Source organism: Maniola hyperantus, chromosome 6, assembly GCF_902806685.2.
Source record: "Maniola hyperantus chromosome 6, iAphHyp1.2, whole genome shotgun sequence".
Lineage (NCBI taxonomy): Eukaryota > Metazoa > Arthropoda > Insecta > Lepidoptera > Nymphalidae > Maniola > Maniola hyperantus.
In genome coordinates, this window is record NC_048541.1 from 14,766,110 (window position 1) to 14,791,936 (window position 25,827).

The window sequence follows — 25,827 nt, forward strand, 5'->3', positions numbered from 1 at the left end:
CTCTGAACAAGGAATCAAAGTGGAATCGAATCAAATATTTACTTTGTGCGGGATCATTCTGGAATTACCACCGATCCTTGTTCGCTTAAAGCAAGTTGGAATGCTGTTTTACTTTCGGATTACGCGATGAAGCGTAGCATCAAATTGTTAATTCTACGTACTCATTTTTTTTTATTTTTTTTTTTAATAAGAATAATTTATTTTGAATTTATAATTTAGACACAAGAAACAAGTTTCCTACCCTCTGCACTAGGAAAACCCTGTATTGCAGAAGGCAGTTACAAGTTTTTTTAAAACTAAGGACTTAATATATTATATCTAATATTATACTAAAATTATACAAAAATTATATCTAATAATATACATTGGCGGATCTACGTATAATTATGGTAATTATGGTCATGACTTCTGCTGATTATAATGTAAGTTTTTACATCCTGTCGTCTCCTACCAAACGAAATGATGAAAATAGAATAGAATAGATTTTTATTCAAGTAAACTTTTACAAGTGCTTTTGAATCGTCAAATAGTTTAATTTACCACTGGTTCGGAATGCCGTTTCTACCGATAAGAACCAGCAAGAAACTCGGCAGTTGCTCTTTTCAAGAGATCAATTTACAATATTATTATACCATACTGTACAAGCAATTGCAGTCCCGTGCATTGCTGGAGCGAGTCAAATCCAAGCTTTCTTATCATTTACATAGTCTTCCACTGTATAATATGCTTACCGTACCTATTATAAATGTGAAATGGTGTTTGTTTGTTGGTTCGTTGGTTTGTCTTTCAATCATGCGGACACCGAACTCAACGGAGCCACAAATCGACGTAATTTTTTGCATGGATATAGTTAAAGAAGTGGAGAGTGACATAGGCTACATTTTATCCCGGAAAAGTAAAAAGTTTTTGAAAATATAATCCACGCGATTGAAGTAGTGAGCATTGTCTACAATACAATATTATATGACGTGCTGTATTTAAGTAGGTAGGTAATTTTATTTTTAATTACCAACATAAAGAATGTTTAACAAATCCAATTTAGACACAGCAAAAACCATGAAGGTTTAAAAAGAAAAATTTGCAGTATGTACTATGTAGGTCCCATTCTTTTTGCAAGTTAGCCCACTTCCATCCAAAAATTATGCCGATTGAGTCTATGACTGAAATTTATAGAGCGCTTGACTTTGCTTAGACTTAAGATTGAGTTAAAACGAGACAAATTTATGTGAGAGATATACCTCTAGGCTCTATCTCGTTTTAACTCTGTATTAAGTCTAAGCAAAGTCGGATCTGAAGAGTTGCGAAGAACGGACCAAAAGAACCAACTAACAAGCATACTTTCAGATTTATAATATGGGTACTAGACATGTGTCCGCTATAGCTTCACTTAACTGAAAACCGCTGCCGTGCCTTTAGCGTTCCGTAGAGTTATTGTCGTAGCTAGCAACGGTTTTCAGCTATCATCTATGACGAACCACCGGACAACGCAACGCTGCCAACTGGCAACTGACAATGCATTGTTTGGTTTTTTGGTAACTAGAAACGCCTTTATGCCTTCTCTTTCTTTCTTTCACTGAAAGCTGAGAAGGAGCGGTTATTGGCTACCGGCTTAGTAACTAAGAACTATAACCAAAGCCGACCTTATCTCTATTAAGCTAAGGTTTAACTGTACAAGTACTTGTCCATTACACTTTGATCTATCAATCTTACAGTTAGCCTTAGAGTAATAGAGATAAGGTCCTCTATGGTTTATCAATCTTCGTGAAATGTTTTTGGTTAACTGGACTGTCATGGCAAACTATTCGTGCAGGCGTCCACTATAGTTTGACCTATGTCAATGATCCTTATAATTAAACTTTGCTGCTATGAACTTAAGGTTGTGATTACTTCACGATATTCATGAAAGTAAAATTGGTTTTATTTTAGTGAATATGCGCGCGCTAGCTATACAGACGGTATTGATACGGCAGCTAGCTTAGTTACTACAACGGAAACCGCTGCGCGTTGCGCATATTAAATTAGTTGAAACACACTCTGATACCGATATTCGGCAACGGTTATCAATATCGGTATTGAAACTAAATAACTGTTGGATAACCGTTGCCAGAAATAGCCAATATCGCCCATCTTTAATGGGTACTGTTGTTTGTCTTAGGGGATGTGCAGACTTCAGACAATCTTTGGCACAACGTTTGTTGCTGATACAATAGACCAAATCAAAGAAGCCCGGCGCCTGATTGCGGCGTTGGCTTGCGTACTACAATGGAGCTGTTGTCCTCGTTCAAAGGCGCTTACTCCTTTGTACAAACAGAGCAGTTCGATTGAAAGCGTTATCGTTTGCGAGTGGATTTCCCCGCGGGCAGTACTGATACTATGTTGAAGGCTTACTTGGGGAGTCAGTCATCCCACTACACTATACTTCGACCTTCAAGGTATACCTAAGTTTTTTAGGGTTCCGTACCTCAAAAGGAAAAACGGAACCCTTATAGGATCACTTTGTTGTCTGTCAAGAAACCTACAGGGTACTTCCCGTTGACCTAGAATCATGAAATTTGGTAGGTCTTATAGCTGACATTTGGGGAAAAATCTGAAAACCGTGAATTTAGGGTTAGATCACACAAAAAAAATTAAATTGTGGTCATGAACTAATAATTAGTATTTTCAACTTTCGAAATGAGATAACTATATCAAGTGGGGTGTCATATGAAAGGTATCTACTCTGTACATTCTAAAACAGATTTTTATTTATTTTTATGCATCATAGTTTTTGAATTGTCGTGCAAAATGTCGAAAAAATACGACTGTAGTACGGAACCCTCATTGCGCGAGCCTGACTCGCACTGAGGAGGTTAAGAAGTCAGCCTCTTAAGTCTTAGTCGTGAGGTCGGGAGTAGGTACTAGGGAGGAGGGGTACTAGTGGGAGGTCCCGGGTTCGAATCGCGGCAGGGGTTTGGGAATTTCAAATTTCTGGTCTGATCCGGTGGGAGGCTTCAGTCGTGGCTAGTTACCACCTTACCGGCAAAGCCGTACCGCGAAGCGAGTTAGCGTTCCGGTACGATGCCGTGTAGGAACAAAATAATACTTCTTCCAGGTTAGCCCACTTCCATCTTAGACTGCATCATCACTTACCACCAGGTGAGATTGCAGTCAAGGGCTTACCTGTATCTAAATAAAAAAAGTCAATGCAATCAATAATACGGGCATTTATGCTGCATATTTTGACACTCGCAAATATTCTAGTGTATATTTAACAGCAATTCAGTCCAATGGTCTATTTAGCCGTTTAGCACTAAACTAAATTCCGTCGCTTAGTTCCGAGCGATTGATCCCACGTGCGGTAAATATTTTATCCCATTTTGGCTTTCTATCTTTGTGGTGGGCCAATATATTAATAGACCACAATCATTCATGTGAATTTAAACAAAAAGACACAAACTATACTTGTCACTTCATTTAAATACGAGCTGATATGTGTGACTCTGTTGTTATTCCGCGTCTATTTAGATTTTTAGGATTCCGTACCTTAAAAGGAAAACCATCGAGCGCACCGAGGGTTCCGTACTATAGTCGTATTTTTTCGACATTTTGCACGATAATTCAAAAACTATGATGCATAAAAATAAATAAAAATCTGTTTTTGAATGCACAAATGAAACCCTTTCATATGATTCCCCACTTGATATAGTATCTTACTTCGAAAATTGAAAATCCTAATTTTTAGTTTATGATCACAATTAATATTTTTTTGTGTGAGATAACCACAAATTCACAGTTATCAGATTTTTCCCCTAATGTCAGCTATAAGACCAACCTATCTGCCAAATTTCATGATTCTAGGTCAACGGAAAGTACCCTGTAGGTTTCTCGACAGACAGACAGACGGACAGACACACAAACAGATAGACAGACAGACAACAAAGTGATCCTATAAGGGTTCCGTTTTTCCTTTTGAGGTACGGAACCCTAGCAAAATAGGACATTTCAGTAGTACCTGACAAAAAGTTAAAATAATAGGTAATTCACAGTGTAATTAACAAAGTATTCACTTCACTGCCCTAATTTCACCGATTAACCGCACTGAACCCACTCGCTCCGTTCCGTTCCAGTTGATTGATCCCGCTCCATTAAATATTTGATCAGATTTCAGCTTTGTATCTTTGTGCGATGTGATTTCGGGCTGAGCTCGACTGAACAGGGCTGAACTCAGGAGTATAATGTCCACATGGCATTCATAAGTAGGCACCAACTCTAAGTTGTTAGCACATTATGAAAGTGATGCAATGCCGCAGGGCCGCACGTATCTTTTAAAGTCTACAAGTCGTGCCTTTGCTGCGAGCTTTCGGGGAAATGGGCTGACCTGGAAAGGATATGGTAGCTTTAACTAAACTCATACCCCATAATAGGTTTTTACACGGCTTTCTGCATGCCAAATTTCAGCCCGATCTGTCCAGTAGTTTGAGCTGTGCGTTGCTAGATCAATCAGTCAGCTTTTCGTGAAATATTATATTTAGACTAGTACGACGTCGCGTCGGCTAGTTTATGTTTGGCCAGCGTGGAGACCCTAGCTAAATAGTTAATTGGCGTTCAATGAGTGTTCAGCCTGAAGTGTATTGATAGTGTCATTCGCATTTCCAATGATAAAAGTTGCCATGGTTGCGGTGCGTACGGAAAACGTGGTGTGTGTATAATGTGCGAACAGCATTAGGTACCTCATCGCTTAAACACAAAGTGAAATAGTACACCTGTCTAGATAAAAGAACAAAGAATATGACGGGCTAAAGAGCATAAAGTAAGAGTGAGGTAAATTTTCGGGTTTCGTAAAATTGTAACCCTTCCCAAATTTGAGGAGTGAGATTTTTTTTACGATAAGTAATTTTGAATAACGAATTAGGTACCTATATCCTGTCAATTTACATGTAAAAAAAATTAAGAAGTAATCTATCTAAAAGCTATCGAGTCCAAAAGAGCTGCAGCGCTTTTTGGGCAACAAAGGATTATAGGAAATAAGATTTTATTTTGGTCAGAAATCGTAAAAAATTGCGATTAAAGTTTTTTTCGTTAGGCTTTCACAAATAACTTTGTTTGCCTAGTTTAAGCCTTCAAATTGTGCTTAAAAGTTCTAATGCAACACTCATCAAACTCCTATACACTTGAAATTGTGTCGTAAACTGTACACAGAGACTCAAACTAAACAGACATAACGCTGTCGCAGTGTTTGCAGATGGAAAACAAAACCGACACAGAGCTTGCGTGTTAAAGTTGGCGATATTATGGTTTCGATACGAAGTTATATCGTACAATTGCACAACATGGCTTTGTAACCGACTATTTTGCCGATCAAAACGATTATTGCTAATTGGGTATTTGACTATATCAGTACCCTTATTATAAATGCGAAAGTGTGTTTGTTTGTTGGTTTATTCTTCAATCACGTCACAACGGTGCAACGGATTGACGTGACGCATGGGTTCTAGACCCATGCGTCACGTTAATGAGACCTGGAGAGTAGCATAGGCTAATTTTTATCCCGGAAAATCAAAGAGTTTCCACGTGATTTTTAACCTACTTCAAAAAAAGGAGGAGGTTCTCAATTCGTCGGTTTTTTTTTTTTCAAAAAACATAATTCCACGCGGACAAAGTCGCGGGCATCAGCTAGTCAAAAATAAATTACTTATTTTTCAGTGATTATTAAATAGAGGATCTAGCAAAATAAGTAAAATCAACTTCCTTTGTTAGTTTTAAGTGTAATAACCATTTGAAATTATCGATTGAACTGAAAAAGTACGTCATTATGATTATGATGTGACGTCACATTCCAGTATTTCATAGAATCTCGCATACTAAGCGCGCGTTTTGGCGTTTGATAAAAAGTCACTGATTTGACTAGTTGTCATATACCGTATTGTTGACAATTCAAGTCCTCGTGTTTTCTTGTCCTTGTATTTGAATAGATAAGGTTATTGTACGAAAGTAAAATTTTACCAGCATGAAAAGTATTTTTTTATTTTATTCGGATATACAAGTTAACCCTTGACTGCAAACTCGTGGTGGTAAGTGATGATCTAGATGGAAGCGGGTTAACCTGGAAGGGGTATGGCAGTTTTTATTAGTCCCATGCCCCTTTGGTTACCATACCGGAACGCTAAATCGCTTGGCAGCACGGCTTTTATGAAGATATTCATTCACACTTGTCGGAAACCAAAATGTTCTGCCACTGGAGCATCCGATTAAAATCTGGTCCGACAGACGACAAGTGGGAACTGAGTGTTACACAACACAAAGGCAATTTATTAAAATCGTTTAAAATACTGCCAACCTTTGTATCACGATAATGACAATAGGTATCTATACCTACCTATCTACCCCTTTCAATTAGTACAAGCTTTAATTACGATCCTAATTAGCAATTAAAGGCTTATCAAGTCATCGAGACGCTATCGTCGTCATTAGCAAATCCCATTTTTAAGCACAAAAGGATAATGGGGTGCCGTGTGCTCTTTGAGTAGGTACCTTTGTATGTATCTTGTATGATAATGATGCTATGATATCATGTTTGGCGCTTGTTGCATTATGTGCCTTTATAAAGCCCTTAATTTTTGAAGACCTGCCTGGCGCAGCGGTATGCGCTGTGGTCTTATTAGTAGGAGATCCCGGGTTCGATTCCTGGCTGAGATTTGGAAATTTATAAAATCTATGGTCTGGTCTGGTGGGACGGCTTCGGCCGTGGCTAGTTCCCACCGTACCGATTTAGCGTTACAGTACGATGCCGTGTAGAAACTAAAGGGGCATGGGTTTATTAAAAATTGCCACACCCCTTCCGGTTAGCCCGCTTCCATTTTAGACCACATCGTCACTTACCACCAGGTGAGATTGCAGTCAAGGGCTAACTTGTATCTGATAAAAAAAATCGTTTTTGTTAGAGTTCTAATACGAGTTACAATAGAAAATCACATCCCCACACAGAGTATTTATTATTTTGGGACCTGCAAATGTAAGTTTGTATCCGCAATAAAATATTTTCGTAACTGAATATTAGCGGTTTTCGGTTTTCTCCCTTTATTTTTACTAGCTTATGCCCGCGACTTCGTCCGCGTGGACTACATTAATTTTAAACCCCTATTTTACCCCTTAAGGGGTTGCATTTTGAAAAATCCTTTCTTAGAGGATGCCTACGTCATAATAGCTATCTGCATGCCAAATTTCAACGCGATCCGTCCAGTAGTTTGAGCTGTGCGTTGATAGATCAGTCAGTCAGTCAGTCAGTCAGTCAGTCAGTCAGTCACCTTTTTTCCTTTTATATATATAGATACTGTGAAAATTTGCTTCTTGCCTTCATGATTCTAGGTCAATAAAATTACCAAAACGACATTATTTTCAACTTGGTATCTTCACGCGTCTTTAAAATAGGGTCTTGAGAGACAGATGGATAACGAAGTGATTCTATACGGGTTCCTTTTTCCTTTTGAGGTACGGAACCCTGAAAATAGCTATTTTTATTCATCGTTTTTTATGAAAACAGTGTCGCTCATTTACGTCTTCGAGTCAATTATTTAGCTGAAAGCGTATTGAAAAGGTGGTATTGTAACGTGGTATACATTTTTAACGAAGTATTTGTCGATAAGGCCCGTATCGAAACAAACAATGGAATTGATGCGTTCCTACTTCGCCGCCTTTTGGAATTGGAAAAAGGGAAACTCTCTGATAACGATAGCGCTAAGAAGTTAACGAGTAACACGAGAATAAAGATTTGGAGGGTTATTTTTCTTAACAAGTAAGGTAATACTGCGATCTCATCAGCTGGTGGTAGGTGTGATCCAGACTAAGATGGCAAACTAGCCTGTTAGGGGCATTGCAGGTTTTATAAAACGTGTCATCATCATGATCAACCCATCGCCGGCTCACTACAGAACTCGGGTCTCCTCTCAGAGTGAGCAGGGTTTTGGCCATAGTCTACCACGCTGGCCCAGTGCGGATTGGCAGACTTCACACACCTTTGAGAACATTATGGAGAACTCTCAGGCATGCAGGTTTCCTCACGATGTTTTCCTTCACCGTTAAAGCAAGTGATATTTTAATTACTTAAAAACGCACATAACTCCGAAAAGTTAGAGGTGCGTGCCCGGGATCGAACCCCCGACCTCCGATTGGAAGGCGGACGTCCTAACCACTAGGCTACCACAGCTGTAAAAAACTTATAAAACGTGTACTCACTGCTAATTATCGAACGAATTCATTTTCTTCCTTTCTTCTTTCTAATCAGTACTTAAGCGCCATTGTACAGACGCGCTAAATTGCTTGATGGCACAGTTTTTCCTGTAGACCGACAACTAGTCATCGCCGAAGCCCCAACCAAACATTTTGGAGTGTTGGGTTTAATTTAATAAAAATAAAAACTCACCCATTTCAACTAAGGGTGCATTACGCGGCGTACCCAACTCGAAAAACGATATTAATAAAAATAAAAATAAATAAATACCAGATTCTTGAAAGTCAAAAATCAATTCGTTGGTACCTACTGAATTTAGGTGAGCTGAGCAACTAACAGTGCGACAAGGCTCTTCTGGCGCGTGGCGAAAATCGGAACTAACGTTGCCGTCAAGTGTACCCTTTGTTCTATTTGAATAGTCTAAGCATTTGTTCTCCAACAGCGCCCCCCTGTCAATGTCATTCAAGTCCCAAAATAAGTATCTGAGTCTTAACATCGTCCATTGTTGACATAATTAGTTGAACCCGCTAGCTTTAAAACCTAAACGAAAAATAAATGTGGGTACATCACCGCAATACACCAACTCTCAACAAACGTACAAGTGTCAAAAAAAACTACTGTAATGTTACTCTCGCCCAGTAACCATATCCCACACTATTAAGAAAAAGTTGAAAAAACTTTATCAGGGCATAACAGTTAGTCACGGTGTCTAACGCTAACCCTGTAACCGACGGTACACCGCAGGCCAAATAAAACGTGCAATTCGATATTGTTTACAGCTTTATTACCCTATTACAATGTAAAGGATTATTTAAATGATAAGCAAGCTTGGGAATGAGTTGCTTAACGGATTGTGATAGTTCTAATAAGTTTCAATAATTTTGTAAAGTGGTGATAATAAAAAGAATACCCGGCTGAGTTTGTTGTGGGCTCTTCTCAGACCTGGGCGCCTTTGGAACCCTCGTAGCTTTAGTTTTAAGTTTGTGTAATAATTATCACCACTATATCTTAGAAATCCAACATCTGACCATCAAAAAGATTTATTAATTACCTATTTTGAATAAATCATTTGACTTCTGACTTTCATCATCAAATTTGACGTAGAGGGCAGACGCAAATTTCTCCGGATATCTTATCTTAAACTTGCACTGCCTTATATTCTTTAGCCACGTCAGTCCAACAGGTCTCTCGTCATCATCCCGAATAATCCCTGCCGGCTCAGTGAGCGAAGGAATGTCTATGGTGGCAAGAGTACGTTAGGTAATACTGCAATCTCATCAGGTGGTAGGTGCGATCCAGACTAAGATGGCAGAGAGCCAGCCTGTTAGATTTTTACAGCTTTTATCATCACATTCGACGTAGAGAGCAGACGCAAATTTCTCCGAATATCTTATCTTAAACTTGCACTGCTTTATATTGTTTGGCCACGCGGTTTTCAATCCAAACCCATATTCTGGTGTACCTACTGAGTTTGACAGATTCTGAAGCTTCATCAATACTTTCTTACTTATATTATAATTAGTAATGTGAAAGTATGTACCTACCTCAAACGGGATGTTTCTACTTTCTGTCACATTTCCCGGCGCAGCCACTGAAACAATCTCAGAACAAAAGTTACTTGCATCTTTATGACAGATAGAAAATAAGTACCCTGATTTTTTTTTATTGAATATTGGTATTTACGTGCATTACGTCACTACTCGCTGACAAAAGCTTATATAAACACGAATGTAGGTGATGGAAATAGGTATGTTTGAGAAAGTCATAAAATTAAATGTTAATACTTCTTTATGTGTGTGTATATTTTTTGGCCTGCAGTGTATTCAGCGAATCTACGACCGGAGCCGGACCGTGTGTGTGTAGATCAAGAAAGCGTAACAGAACGAGTTTATTGTGCTAAACAATCGTGCTCTTTGTTATGTTAGTACAGCTCCTTCTATTTACAAATTACACTGTAGAACTGGCTGAATTGTCCGTTAATCCGCACTCGACCAGCGAGGTGGACTATTACCTAAACCCATCTCATTCTGAGAGGAGACCCGTGCTAAGTAGCTGACCAGCGATGGGTTTAAATGATAATAATGATGCTGCTGATGATGATGATGATTACAAAATTTAAAAAAACTTTTTTGCAGCAAGTAAGTAATACTGATCTAGAAAACAACCACGCCAATAACCAAAATACGTTTATTTATTATTATTTTATTTTATTTATTAACTACTAAACATTCGAAAATGTTAATTGAAACAGTAAATTTATGCAATACGCCCTAAGCATATTTTAGGACAACACCCAAAATGATTAATTTGCGTGCTAAAATCAACTAAAATCAATGAGGTTATGTCAAATACCGTAATAGGTAGTTTTATAGAATGCGATACCGCAATAGCTTATCCTGCTAGGAAAATTGATCAAATGATCAAGTGATTCATATAATAAGCGAAAGCTAGTTGTAATGCCCCGATTTTTCTCGGATGGATTTTGAAAAATCCTTTTTTAAGGCGAGTCTATATTATGCACCTATATATTTTTAACTATAACTAGCTGACTGAGCCCCGGCTTCGCTCGGGTGGAGTTTAGAAAATTGAGGGGGAGGTTGAATTAATTTTTCCCTCCGTAAGAACCATCCTCGTACTTCAAGGAATATTATAAAAAAAGAATTAGCGAAATCGGTTCAGCTGTTCCCGAGATTTGCGATGAGCAACACATTAGTGATTCATTTTTATATTATATATATGATACGCGACAGGTTGAAATGGCAATCGGGTAGATAGCACGCACACCCGCACATTCCACATGATTGTGACTACGCGATCATCGCACGAGAATAGAATACAAATAGAATGCAAATACGCGATCATCGCGCGAATGCCAATTAGCACACCTATTTGAGATCAGTATATTTGATCGCACGTTCGTGCGAGTAAAACTCGCGCGAAGTTGCGATCATCGCGCATTCGCGTTGTATTAGGGCAATGCCTGACACTTATATACAGGGTGTAACCAGAACGCTGGTAAAAACGAAGACAGGTGATAGTACTGATGACTATTGATATGATACCATAAAAAAAACCTATTATTTTGTAAAAGTTTACGATATATTGCAAGTAAAACATCTGACTGAAGCCAGAGATAAACGAACGTTACGTTAGAAGGTCACTCGGAGTCAATGCCGCGTAAAAGCGGGGCACTGACCCGAGTTTTGCACGCTATACATTGCGGGTTTGAAAAATACTAAATCACCAAAATTACAAAATGAGGCAAATGGTTATTGGTATCGGATTTTTGTATAACAATAACGCTAAGTTTTTGCTAGCGTTCTGGTTATAAAAACCTGGTTAAAGTGGATCAATATCAGAACCATCGCAAATTTAATCACAATCCGTCAGTACACACAATTGCGTAACAAATTGACAAACGAATTTGGTTTGACTATAAAGGTATACACGGTGAGGAAAACCGATATGGAAATAATCGAAATTATTATTCCTAGCCGTCCTGAAGACTAAAGATTACAACAACAACGGTCGATTATGCGGCTAAGCAACCGTTGTCGTTGTAAATCTTCAGTCTTGATTGATGTAGGAGGAATCTCCCCCTTTAAGTTTTTCTATATAAAATGAAAAGGTGACTGATTGACTGACTGACTGATCTATCAAAGCACAGCTCAAACTAGTGGACGGATCGGGCTGAAATTTGGCATGCAGATAGCTATTATGACGTAAGCATCCGCTAAGAAAGGATTTTTGGAAATTCAACCCCTAACGGTAATAATAAAATAGGGGTTTGAAATTTGTGTAGTCCACATGGACAAAATCGCGAGCATAAGCTAAACAACATTTTGTGAAAATCCTTTTCCAGAAGTGAATATAACAGAAATTTTCCGAAAGAAAAATTGTTTTCTTTTTCAGTCTAAAATAATAAATCCTGTACTTACCTAATATTATAATTAGAGCAAAGAGCCACTTTCTAAAATGAATCAACCTCCATTTTAGTAATTCACAACATAAAAAAATAAGCACGTAGATATAGGTCAGCGTGCTAGTGCACTGAATATAAAAAGAGACAAAATAAAGAAAAAAACGCGCGGCTAACACTATAAACTATTCAAAACCTTTTTACCACTGACTTCCTAAACAAAAAACGTGCGCCGCAGTATATGGATGACCGTAATTTAACTAGAACCGCATTGATATCAAAAACCCAAAGATATTATACCTTCGCGCAGCTAATAAGCTAATTGGCACCGGCCCCAAAAATATCATTATGGAACTATATTAACTCTTGTATCAGTAGGTACCCTTATTATAAATGCGAAAGTTTGTTGGTGTATTGGTTTGTTGGTTTGTCCTTCAATCACGGCGCAACGGAGCAACGGATTGACGTGATTTTTTGCTTGGGTGTAGTCAAAGACCTGTAGAGTGACATAGGCTACTTTTATTGCCGGAAAATCAACGCAACGGAATTTTTAAAACCTAAATCCACGCGAACGAAGTCGCGGACATCAGCTAGTACATAATATATTCGGTAATATATATTATATTTTTTTAATTTGTAGTGTACAAACACGGTTAGGTATTGAAATCGGTTTTTATTTTTTTGTATTTTTTATTTATTGATTGTCAGTTGTAGGATTTGTAGTTTTCGCCATGGTCTTCGACTTTCGTCTTGGATTTAGTATATCAATGCTAGGGCCGCAAAAACCCTTTACTCAGCACTGTCAGTCCTCGTCTAATTTATTATCCCGCCCTTGGTTTTGCCTCATTTCCCAGCGACACTGTTGTGTCAAATATAAACCGAGATTATCATTTTTATTAGCCGTAAAAAATGAGAATATCTCGCGAACTCTGTCTTGCTAGTTTCTTGCCTCCTTGCGATATAATACAAAACCTTAGATCTGATAATTTTTTTTTTGTTCTCTTTCTCTTCTATCTGCGATCAGTCCCTGGACTATAAACAGATTGGAGGTTCGTAAATGTTCACAGTTTAGGCTTTGCACATCCATAGAACTGATAATAAAATAATCGCTCGTCTCAGAATGAGAAGACTTCTCAAAATTATTAGAATAGAATAGAATAGAATATTTTTAGGGTTCCGTACCTCAAATGGAAAAATGGAACCCTTATAGGATCACTTTCTTGTCTGTGTGTCTGTATTTCTGTCTGTCAAGAAACCTATAGGGTACTTCCCGTTGACCTAGAATCATGAAAATTGGCAGAAAGGTAGGTTTTATAGCAGACATGAGGGGAACAATCTAAAAACCGTGAATTTGTGGTGACATCACAAGAAAAAATTAAAATGTGTTCATGAACAAATATTGCTATTTTAAAGCAAGATTACTATACCAAATGGGGTATCATATAAAAAGGCTTTACTTGTACATTCTAAAACAGACTTTTATTTATTTTTAGGCATAATAGTTTTTGATTTATCGTGCAAAATGACGATAAAATACGATTGTAGTACGAAACCCTCAGTGCGCGAGTCTGACTCGCACTTGACCGATGTTTTTCGATTCTCTCAGTCTTATTACGTCAACACTATTAATAACACGCAATACTACAGCCCAAGTTCACCACAGGAATGCTAACCATACGGAACACGCGGACGTCCGGCGACGTATCGCTTCCGTTCCGTCACGCCTCAGTGACGTCCCTTCTGATCATCCAACCGATTATAAGAGCCGATAATAATTGTAATGTATGCAGGATTGCCGTGCATGTAACTACAGTTATATTTTTGTTTGCTTTTGTTTAAAACTACGAATAACAATATCTAAGGAAATATAAATCAAGCTCAAAAATGGCGAGGTCAACGGGAAGTACCCTATAGGTTTCTTGACAGACAGACAGAAAGACCAGTAATCCTTTTTTCCTTTTGAGGTACGGAACCCTAAAAAGTGCCTATGTACCTAATACTATTTTTGCAAATAAACGGGACACACATCATACCGTCTTAGGCCCTGTCCACCTAAGCGGAGCGGAGAGATGTGTACAGTTAAACCAACCCAATTTTATAAAATTACGTGATATTTTTTCACGAGATCTATTTTGAATCTGATTGGTCGTTTGAACGCGTCTCCTCTCCTCTCCGCTTAGGTGGATACCGGGCCTTATCATAGCAACAAATCGCTGGAACAAAAGGACCGGCCGGCCCGAACGGCGATAAATATTAATTAAGCATAATTTTATATATCGCGCCTCATTGACAGGAGACATCCGTTCGCTCCTTTATTATTGTCTTGGCTATCGCTGGACCCATACGAATATAATACTGGGATAGTAGTGAGTAAGTAATGGACTAAGAGCCAGCGCGTGGTAGACCTTCGTTGTTTTATAAAAGCTGAAAGTTTATCTGCGTATTGTCCCCAACATTGGCAGGAACGATTGTTTGGATGTTTGTTTAAATCATGGTGGCTTTGGGAGATAAGTTGTAATAAAAGTGTAAAAAATCTTACGTCAAAGAAAGTTTTAGGGTGGCAGGCGGTTGCCATTATATCACTACCCATATTATAAATGCGAAAGTGTGTTTGTTTGTTGGTTTATTGGTTTGTCCTTCAATCACGTCGCAACGGTGCCATGGATTGACGTGATTTTTTGCATGGATATAGATTAAGACCTGGAGAGTGATATAGGCTTATACTTTTTATCTCGAAAAATCAAAGAGTTCCCACGGGATTTTTGAAAACTGATTCCATGCGAACGCTGTCGCGGGCATCTGCTAGTAAATACATAAGTCAATCAATGAAGTCAATGCGTTCTAAAATCGCTTTTGCATATCACTAGGTACCAATATTTAAATACGAAAGTGTGTTTGATTGTTGGTTTATTGGCTTATATTCGTTTATTGGTTTGTTGGTTTGTTAGTTTGTCCTTCAATCACGTCAACGGATAGACATGATTTTTTGCATGGGTATAGTCAAAGACCTGAAGAGCGACATAGGCTACTTTTATCCCGGAAAATCAAAGAGTTCCCACGGGATTTGTAAAATTCTAAATCCGAACGAATGTCACGAAAAAATGCAAACGAAGTCGCGGGCATCAGCTTGTTAAAAATATTCCACAAACTTCCCCTAAAGTAAAAAAAACAAGTGTAATACCCAAGATCGACTTCCGATACGGTTCGGTGGTGCGGCCGACAGTTGCCGTGTCGGTTAGTGCGTGCCACGGGTTCGAATCCCACACACGTTAGGAGTGTACAGTAGTGCAGTGCAGTGTAGTGTGTAGTGTGCTGGAAATGTGGTGGTTGGTTAAGATGACCGTGTTTTTTTAGCATGGGTATAGTCAAAGACCTATAAAGTGACATTCAAACAAACGTTCCTTCCAGTGTTGGGGACAATACGCAGAGAAACTTTCAACTTTTTTAAAATAACAAAGGTCTGCCACGCGCTGGCTCTTAGTCCATTACTTATTCACGCGAACGAAGTTGCAGGCATCAGTTAGGTTAAAAAAATCCACAAACTTCCCCTTTAGTAAAAAAAAACAAGTGTAATACCCAAGACCGACTTCCGATACGGTTCGGTGGTACGACCGACAGTTGCACTGTCGGTTAGTGCGTGCCACGGGTTCGAACCCCACACACGTTGTGCGGAGTGTACAGTATAGTGCAGTGCAGTGTAGTGCGTAGTGTTGGAAATGTGGTGGTTGGTTAAGATGACCGTGTTTTTGCATTGTGAGTTTTCGATGTACTATTTTTTTATTTTTGGGAATTTTTTGTTTTATAAAAAACTTTTGTCTTTTGAGTTAAACGAATATTATTTAGAGAACAAATTTTCTTGCTCTACGATTTTTTTTTTCATCATCATCATCAACAACCCATCTGGCCCAATAGTATGGTGGTAAGTGATGATGCAGTCTAAGATGATAGCGGGCTAACCTGGAAGGGGTATGGCAGTTTTTATTAAACCCATACCCCTTTGGTTTCTACACGGCATCGTACCGGAACGCTAAATCACTTGGCGGCACGGCTTTGCCGGTAAGGTGGTAACTAGCCACGGCCGAAGCCTCCCACCAGACCAGACCAGAAATTTAGAAATTATAAAATTCCAAACCCCTGCCAGGAATCGAACCCGGGACCTCCCACTATTAAGACCACAGCGCTCACCACTGCGCCAGGGAGGTCGTCAAAAAAAATTCTTTCAGTAATAGACATTATCGCAGTGTTATAATCTATTTTATTACTTATCTACTAGCTGACCCGGCGAACTTCGTACCGCCTTACTGTCAATTCTTTGATTTTTTATTTTTTTTTAATACTTACAATTTTTTAAATTTTTCTCTCCGTAAGAACTATCCACGTAGGTACTTCAAGGAATTATATAAAAAAATAATTAGCGAATTCGGTTCAGCTGTTCCTGAAATTTGCGATTAGCAACACATTGTGGCTAATTCCGTTGTTCACAAACACTAAACTAAACTAAAATGACACGTCTAAATCTATTGCTATCCCTTTCATAATGTTGCTTGCGGAAAAGGATAGCACTAGATTTAGACCTGTTAATTAAGTTTAGTTTAGAAATTGTGTACCAGAGAATCGACCCCATTCAGCGATTAATTTTTATTAAGTTTATATTCATCTTGTTACCTAGAATTCTAATAATAGTAACTTAGTTTAGTTTTGTAGAAATTTTTAATGTAATCACGTCGCAACGGATCTACGTGATTTTTAGTATGGGTATAGTCAAAGACCTGGAGAGCGACTAAGGCTACTTTTTATCCCGGAAAATTAAAGAGTTCCCACGGAATTTTCAAAAACCTAAATCCATTATCCACGCGGACGAAGTCGCGGGCATCAGCTAGTTAGGTATGATAATAAAATGAACCATTTTCTTTAAACTGTTTAAATGAATTTAATATTACTCTACTCTCTTTTTTTTCTTTTCCTTTTAATTAAAAGCAAATTATAACTTCATATTATGCTAGTAACTTTCAAAAGTTGCTGCATTTTTAAAGCTTCCGAAGCAACATCCGCCGCTAATTCTTGTTCTATAAACAGCTTTAGCAAAATATAAATAGCAGATTGAAATAATAAACTGAACCTTGTCATCATCATCATCATCATGATCAACCCATCGCCGGCTCACTACAAAGCACGGGTCTCCTCTCAGAGTGAGAAGGGTTTTGGCCATAGTCTACCACGCTGGCCATGTGCGGATTGGTAGACTTCACACACCTTTGAGAACATTATGAAGAACTCTCAGGCATGCTGGTTTCCTCACGATGTATTCCTCCACCGATAAAGCAAGTGATATTTAATTTCTTAAAACGCACATAACTCCAAATAGAGTTGCGTGCCTGGGACCACCTGCATGCTTGAGAGTTCTCCATAATGTTCTCATTCTCAAAGGTGTGCGAAGTCTATCAATCCACACTTGGCCAGCGTGATTGACTATGGGCAAGACCTTCTCATACTGAGAGGATACCCGTGCTCTGTAGTGAGCCGGTTATGGGTTGATCATGATGATGATGATAATGCTAATCGTAACTATTATTACCCCTTCTCCAACTAAGAAGCTTGTGCTAGGAATAGGTAGGTACGACAATAGTGGAAAGGAAGGGGTTTGAATTGCTAACCTTTTTTTTTTTAAATAAATAGAGCGAGCAAACGAGCAGGCGGGTCAAGTGATATTAAGTTATTACCGCCGCTCATGAACATTTGCAGCACCAGAGGAACTGCCGATGCGTTGCCGGCTTTTTAGGAATTTGTTGGTCCGCCCCTTGAATAACCCCATGTTGTAATCTAGTGGAACACCGCCGATCTTTTAATTGGTTCCTGGATGGTTGAAAATGACTTCAATTTTAAAGTCGGGAACGAATTAGATAAAATGCGTTTTAGCGGAAAAATTCTCCCAAAACCCGTGGGTAAATGTGGGGCGCCGCAAAATAATTGGATTCCAAATTCCAGACGCGTCTTAGCGTTGAGCCGCGTGTAGGTAATTCCTGCTAAAATGATAAATCATTGTCACCTAAATCTGTGTCCAAAACGGAATATGCCTTGAGAAATTTATCATTTTTTCCACATACCTATGTATCTAGACAAAATGTTATTATTATATTTTATTTATGTCCCATCAACGAAAATAATTAATGTTAAATTAAATTTAAATCCTAATATGATGTTTGGATGTTTGGATGTTTGTTACTCAATCACACAAAAACGGCTGAACGGATTTGGATGAAATTTCGAATGGAGATAGATTATACATTGGATTAACACATGGGCTACTTTTCATCCCGGAAAATCAAAGAGTTACCACGGGATTTTGAAAAATGTAAATCCACGCGGACGAATTTGCGGCCGTCAGCTGGTAATAGGTATATAAAATGAAAAGGTGACTGACTGATAGTATATCAACCCACAGCTTAAACAAGTGGGCGGATCGGGCTATTATATGGTATGCAGATAGCTATTATGACGTCGGCATCTGCTAAGAAAGGATTTTTGAAAATCAAACCCCAAAAGGGGTAAAGTAGGGGCTTGGACAATTTTTTTAAAGAATATTAGCATGGTTAATTATGACTAATTTCCCGTTCCCCTACAATTAAGCGAAAAGCTTTTGCTAGAAGTGAGTACGACAATAGTGCAACGGGTGGAGTTTGAACCGGCGACGTTTCGGAATGCAGTCCGATCCTTAACCGTTGAGCTATTGAGGCTCTAATTTGTTTAGTCTACGCGGATAAAGCTGCAGGCATAAGCTAGTTTCAAAAACCATCATCCTTTTAAGAACAACATCCGAGTGCCAAGAAAGTATTTAAAATGACATAAATATTCAGACTGATGATGACGGGCAAGGGGGAAACTTTCTGAGGAACACTTAAACATTCAGCAGCACCGACTTCGGGCGGAGTGACTTTTTAACATGGAGCCACTTTCTTTATGGACTAAGAGCCAGCGCGTGCCAGACATTCGTTATTTTATAAAAGCTGAAAGTTTCTCTGCGTATTGTCCCCAACTTTTAGACTTTAAGGGCGTCTGGCAGGTTTAATTCCTGCAAATTGCTAGTGCGCGTGGCCGCCAGTTTAGTGGCGTCAGCACTAGACTGAAGTTTCGAGCTGATGGTAGTATGTGGAACTTATAGTTGCCACGACACTAAGGCTGAAATCTGTAGAACGCACTTTGACTTTGTTCAGACTTAAGATTGAGTTAAAACGAGACAGATTTTTGCGAGAGACATAACTATCTCGTTTTAAATCTGTCTTAAGTCTAAGCTTAGTCAAAGTGCGCTCTATAAATCTCAGCCTAAGTGTTGGGCAATGCTTGACGTGATTTCTAATATTTACACCTTTATTACTTGTTTTCTCCTAAACCCTGGTAGCTTTAGGAGATCATGGTAGATCCAAACTTCATAGTCGCTGATCGTTCCTCCCTGTGTTGGAGACAATACGCAGAGAAACTTTCAGCTTTTATAAAATAACGAATGTCAGGCACGCGCTGGCTCTCACTTTTTTACTTTCTTACAAGTTTAGTTTGAGCTTTTATTCCTTTAAAAATTTCATACCACGAGCAAGAGACATCGTCTGCAGCGACTTTTTGTAGCGAATTCAACATCATCATTTTCTGGGCTAAAAAGTAGCATATTTGCTTTCCAGGCATACCTACAAGCTATGTCTACAACAAATTGCATCAAAATCAGTCAAACGGATGGGCTGTGAAAAGCTAGCAGACCGACAGACAAACATACTTTCGCATACTTCTTTGTAATTTTTGTATGGATACGGATAATATTACGTTGATAATATTACGTTGTCAAATCCATCCAAGAATTTGTCTTTACACAGAAAATTTCCTTTGGCCCCGATTCTCTAGTCTCTCTCTAAACTAAATTTAGAGTATCTGCATCCTTTTCTTTTTACTAATGCTAAAAAAGGAAAGGAACATGACTTTCACATTTAAAGAGTCTAAATTTTAGTGCACAATACAAATTTAAACAGTAGGTTCGCGAGTGCGTGGTAAAATCACGGGTTTTACCATCTAAAAATTAAATTTAGAAATGTCAAACTGCTTGTCCTTTTCATATTACAATAGTAAGAAGAGGGTGCGAATACTCTAAAATTAGGTTGTGCTTAGAATCGGTGCCATTTATTTCAGTAATTTGAGAAACTAAGTAGGTGCCTATGTAGTAGGTACCTACTTATAGTATTTTCTGAAGAACAAAACGAGCTAAAGTTCTACCTCCTTGAGTTAGAGTAAAGAGACACGCAAAAAACAAAGAACTTTGAAAATGCATGTCTTAATGCCACGGCAAGATATCCCTTTGTCTAGTTTCTAGTCATGTAACACGAAACCGCGATAAAGCTATGGCCATATCAATGCGTTATCTAGACTCTACAGACACATTTAGTAGACTGTTGCTACGATTTTCTCAGGTACCTATTAAATGTGTTTTATTTTGATTTAGAAATCCTGTCATTTTATTTTGATTTAGAAATCCTGTCATTTTATTATTTCTGAACTAATATTCTAGAAATCCCCTCCTACGACGGTTCAGCACCCATCCGATCCGAGTCCGTGAAAATACGTTCCTTTTTGTTTTGTATGAGAGCTTATAACATAATGTCATAGATAATCGCTGGTATTCTCACAGATGACGGAAAAGCAGTGCGTAATCGCCGTTAGTGAACGCTACATCGCTTGGCGGGACGGCTCTTCCGGTAGGGTGGTAACTAGCCACGGCCGAAGCCTCCCATCAGACCAAACCAGAAATTTAGAAATTATGAAATTTCAAACCCCTGCCAGGAATCGAACCCGATAGGTACCTCCCAATAATAAGACCACAGTCAAGTACTATTATATATTCTGTCCCACAGTGCTTACCACTGCGCCAAACCGTTACTTGATAGGTTCCCCTATTTTACATAAGTGTGGCCGTAGCCTAAGACGTGTGTTCACGGTCTGATGCACCCACACAAAGTTCTTATAATGAACAGGATGAGCGCTAGCACGAGCCGTTTTTTTGGATTTACTATGTTGGTGTGAATGTGGTACGAATTATAGTATGGAATATTATGTATCGCACTTACACTAATGTTATAAAGGCGAGAGTTTGTGTTAATGTATGTTACTCTTTCACGCAAAAACTATTCGACAGACTTGGCCGAAATTTGGAATGGAGATAGATTATACCCTGAATTAAAACACAGGCTACTTTTTATTCCGGAAAATCAAAGAGTTTCCATGGGATTAGTAAGCGCAACGTGTGAAGACGTTAGGCGGCGCACGGCCGTAGCTTGTGGAGGTCCCTACAAGAAACCCTATCCATCGATGCCAATATAAAACAGTGGACGTCTATCGGTTGATGATGATGATGATAACAAAGTATGGAAGTATGGATCCGGTTTTTATTTTTTAAATGAAATATTACAATAAAACTTAAAGCTAGCCTTATCTTATTACTGTACAAATCATGCCCGCGTGAAATGATGCCAAGAATACTGGCTGCATTTCCGCGCTGGACAGACAGGCTGATCCGTTGCGCATAAAATTATTTATGTGTTAATCAATAAAACTTGGTGTGCCTTACTTCGCTTAGCAGACGAATTTACTTTCACATTTTATATTATGTTTTTTTCTAAGCAGCTGTATATAGCAATATGGTGTCTTCACACATTGCACACAATATTAACGAAGTGGAACGCGCACGCGTCGTTCCACATCATAATTTAAGGTCTTAAGATCCCCCATCTCAGTCCCTCGTACAGGTATTCTAGTATGACTAAGAGAGATAAAGAATATTTTTCTTTGAAAACACCGTACTGCGCATATGAATTGTTTTTGCTGCCTCTTTAAAAACTACAAAGCGTAGCACCCTTTGATCCTTCTGTCTGATAGTTTTTTTTGTGAATTTAAGGGGTTTTTTGTAGATATTATATTGAGGCACGTGCCCTGTAGTCAGGTGGTTTAATTTATTTTTGGGCGAGTGCTTGAATGCGAACTCGCTTGATCTTCCTCATAGGTACCCGCGATTTAGTTCGCGTAGACTACATGAATTTCAAACCCCTATTTTACCCCTTACGCAAAGAGTGCCAACGGGGCCCTATTACTAAGCCTTCGCTGTTCGTCCATTCGTCTGTTCGTCTGTCTGACAGCGGGTATCTCATGAACTGTAATAGGTAGAGTTGAAATTTTCACACGTGTATTGTAATTGCCCCCAAAAACGTCACTTTGTGATGACCACAATCACTCTGCCAAGAGTATTACGGCGAAGATAAAGATTATGATTGCCTCTAAGGCTCTAAGTATAATAATAAGCTGTGATAGCCTTGCGGTTAGGACGTCCGTCTTCTAATTGGAGGTCGCGGGTTCGATCCCGGGGCACCTCTGACTTTTCGGTGCTATGTGCGTTTTAAGTAATTAAATATCAATTGTTTTAACGGTGAAGGAAAACATCGTGAGGAAACCTGCATGCCTGAGAGTTCTCCATAATGTTCTCAAAGGTATATGAAGTCTACCACACACGGGCAGGGTGGTAGACTATGGCCAAATCCTTCTCAATCTGAGAGGAGGCCCGTGCTCTGTAGTGAGCCGGCGATGGGTTGATCATGATGATGATGATAACAAACACGTAATAAAAAGTTAAAAATGGCCGCCAAGTAAATTAAATCACCATCATGATCAACCCATCACCGGCTCACTACAGAGCGCGGGTCTCCTCTCAGAGTGAGAAGGGTTTTGGCCATAGTCTACCAAGCTGGCCATGTGCGGATTGGTAGACTACACTAAATAAAAAGTGGTATTTCTTGTATCGTACGAAATCTTTCATGTGCAAATCCGACTCGCACTTGGCCAAGTTTTTCTTATCTTTTTAATTAATCTAACTAATAAACCATCCCGGTTAAAACTACTGCGTTAATTGCATGTCTACTTTCAAAGTTACGATATCTTCCGTCTCACTATAAAAAAGTGTTGCCATTTGGATTAATTTTATTCTCCTTTTTTAGGGTTCAATAGGAAAAACGGAACCCTTATAGGATCACTTTGTTGTCTGTATGTCTCTCTATCGGTCTGTCAAGAAACATACAGAGTACTTCCCGTTGACCTAGAATCATAAAATTTGGCAGGTAGGTAGGTCTTATAGCAGACTTTCGGGAAAAAATCTGAAAACCGTGAATTTGTGGTTACATCACACAAAAAAAATTAAATTGTGGTCGTGAACTAATAATTAGTATTTTCAATTTTCGAGGCAAATAGCTATATTAAGTGGGGTAAAATATGAAAGGGATCACTTCACTTGTGCATTCTTAAACATATTTTTATTTACTTTTATGCATCATAGTTTTTGAATTATGGAGCAAAAAGTCGAAAAAATACGACTGTAGTACAGAACGCTACGCGAGCCTGACTCGCACTTGGCCGGGTTTATTATACAACATAGCGCATGCCGTTCTCGTATGCAAACCTGTCTATTGTTTTCGTCCTAACTATCTTAAAGTATTGCACCGTTGGCATCGGTTCGGTGATCACCCTCGGTCACGCTTTATGGACGCGATAGACGCCGGTAAAATTCATATTCCACCTTCAATAATTTGTAGGTATACGTCGGTTGCATGTTAAAAGTTTTTATAGCAAAATACAAAACAAGACGACCGTAGGAAGCTAGCTTGCTGTTGGTACATTATTTGTGCAAGTCCTACCTAACTAACCATAATTTACTTACACTTACAATCTCTATAGGTAAAAACTTCCGCGATAATAATGTTTCCACGTGAGAGAGTGCCTAATGTGCCCCACAGGGTACACTGCCTTCAACCCGCCGCGCCGTCAGATCATTGCGGGGAAAATGGGGATCCGATTTAAATAGACAGGTGTGAATGATTGAAAACGCTTGAGCAATATTTCTGAATTACTCTTAGTTTTTATGACCGACAGGATTATTTAATAATGAATTTTGACGTTAATTCAAATGAAATTAATACTTAACTGAAAATAATATTAGGTGAGTTGCCGTTTATTGTAAGAAATATTATGACCATTTTATTTTAGTAAAATGTTCTACTTAATTTAATACATCCGAGTCATGTGTGATGTCATAACGTTTCCTTGCGAGAGAGCGCCTAATGTGCCCAACAGGGTACACCACCTTCAACCCGCACCCGTCAGATTATTGCAAAGAAAAATGGGGAAGGGTTAATCATCTAATTTAAATAGACAGGTGTAAATGATTGAAGGCGTTAGCTTTCGTGAAGTTATCGAAACATAGAACGTGCCTATACATCCTTATGTTGAAGGTACTTACCGATATTATAGCTAGGGGGAACTGCGTACCTATTAGAAACGAGGAAGCGAATCGCTTCGTCCGAGTCCGTGGAATTTCGACTACGTAGGGGTGCAGACCTAAATTGTTTTTACTTAGATGTTAAAAAGCTTCGTAGTAAAATTGTCTATCCTGATTTTTAGTTTAGTATCCCGATTGTAGGGAAATGTAGTTGTATTACAAATTCACGGTATTTAACTTTAGTTGATACTCGTGCGATGTGCGACTAACACATTGCGTATGATTCCACGCCTTTTGTCATTGAAGACAGGATCTAAACAATTTCAATCGACTAAAATTTCTGCTTACACTATTTTCCCATAGGGCACTCTATAAAACTGTTACACGGCCGAAATTAATAAATACTCAATAATAATAATTTATCGATAGCAACACTGTTAACAAACAAAAAAGGCCATAGTGACAATTACGTTGCTATGTAACTTATCGACAGATTACAGATAGGATTGATTACAGGTATTCTTAATTTTGGCCGCCACAATCCAGCGGCTCCCTGCGACTCATCTGATGTCATCTGTCCACCTAGTGGGGCCTTCCAACACTGCGTCTTCCGGTGCGAGGTCGCCATTCCAGCATCTTGGGACCCCAACGTCTATCGGTTTTACGAACTGAGCTATGTCGGTTACTCTAGTTCTCCTACGGATCTCCTCATTTCTGATTTGATCTGAGTGACTCTGAGCTTTCTTATGAGGCCCATAGTTAGCGACCATGTCTTGGATCCATATGTCAAGACTTTGGTCTTCAAAAAAATATAAAACGCTAACGCAGTTTAAACGCTAAAAATATAAAAGTAACTATTCCTATTAAATTGGTAAGCTCAATAGTATCCTCAATGAAGCCAATATTACTCGACCCAATAAAAAAAATATCAACAAAAAGTATATTCAAAAATTGTTAACCCTGTTGTTCATCCACTAAAATATTTCCAATTCTTTTTACATCGTCCGATATTGGACGACGAAACAAATTCCCTTGAGTGACTTCCAAAATTAACAGTTTTAGTATTATGATGGGAAAATACCTCGACATTTATTAAAACCCTCCGTAAGTAAATACCCTGAAGGCGGAATAATCTATTAGACTGTTGACTTGTCGCGTTTTACTTCGTATAATTTTTTTATTCCCATTTTCATTTCCTCTCAATTTTTGATCCGTCGAGAATTTCTCGGCTTCACAAGTAATTTGGCTCCGAGTTAAATAAGCGAAGTAATTATTCTTCGGTTTAGGGTTAACTAGAATAATCTACTGGGAAATAATCTGTACTTTAATATTTCAATATTTTATGTTACTTATATCAATAATTTTCTTGGAAAATTTGTTTGATACATCTTCGCTTGGAGAGCTTATCTT

The 25,827-nt window shown here is 38.6% G+C and overlaps 1 protein-coding gene across 2 annotated transcripts in view; it reads left to right on the forward strand.

The window, feature by feature from the left end:
• Positions 1-25,827, forward strand: part of LOC117982803 (uncharacterized) — a 114,550-nt gene that overhangs the window by 74,485 nt on the left and 14,238 nt on the right. Inside the window, exon 1 of one of the 2 annotated variants that reach the window (XM_034969227.2) lies at positions 15,772-15,878. The exons of the other annotated variant lie outside the window; for it this stretch is intronic. Within the exon in view, the coding sequence (XP_034825118.1) occupies positions 15,842-15,878 (37 nt within the window). The 5' untranslated portion in view covers positions 15,772-15,841. Of the gene's footprint in view, positions 1-15,771; positions 15,879-25,827 lie in introns of those variants that run through there. 2 annotated transcript variants of the gene reach the window in all.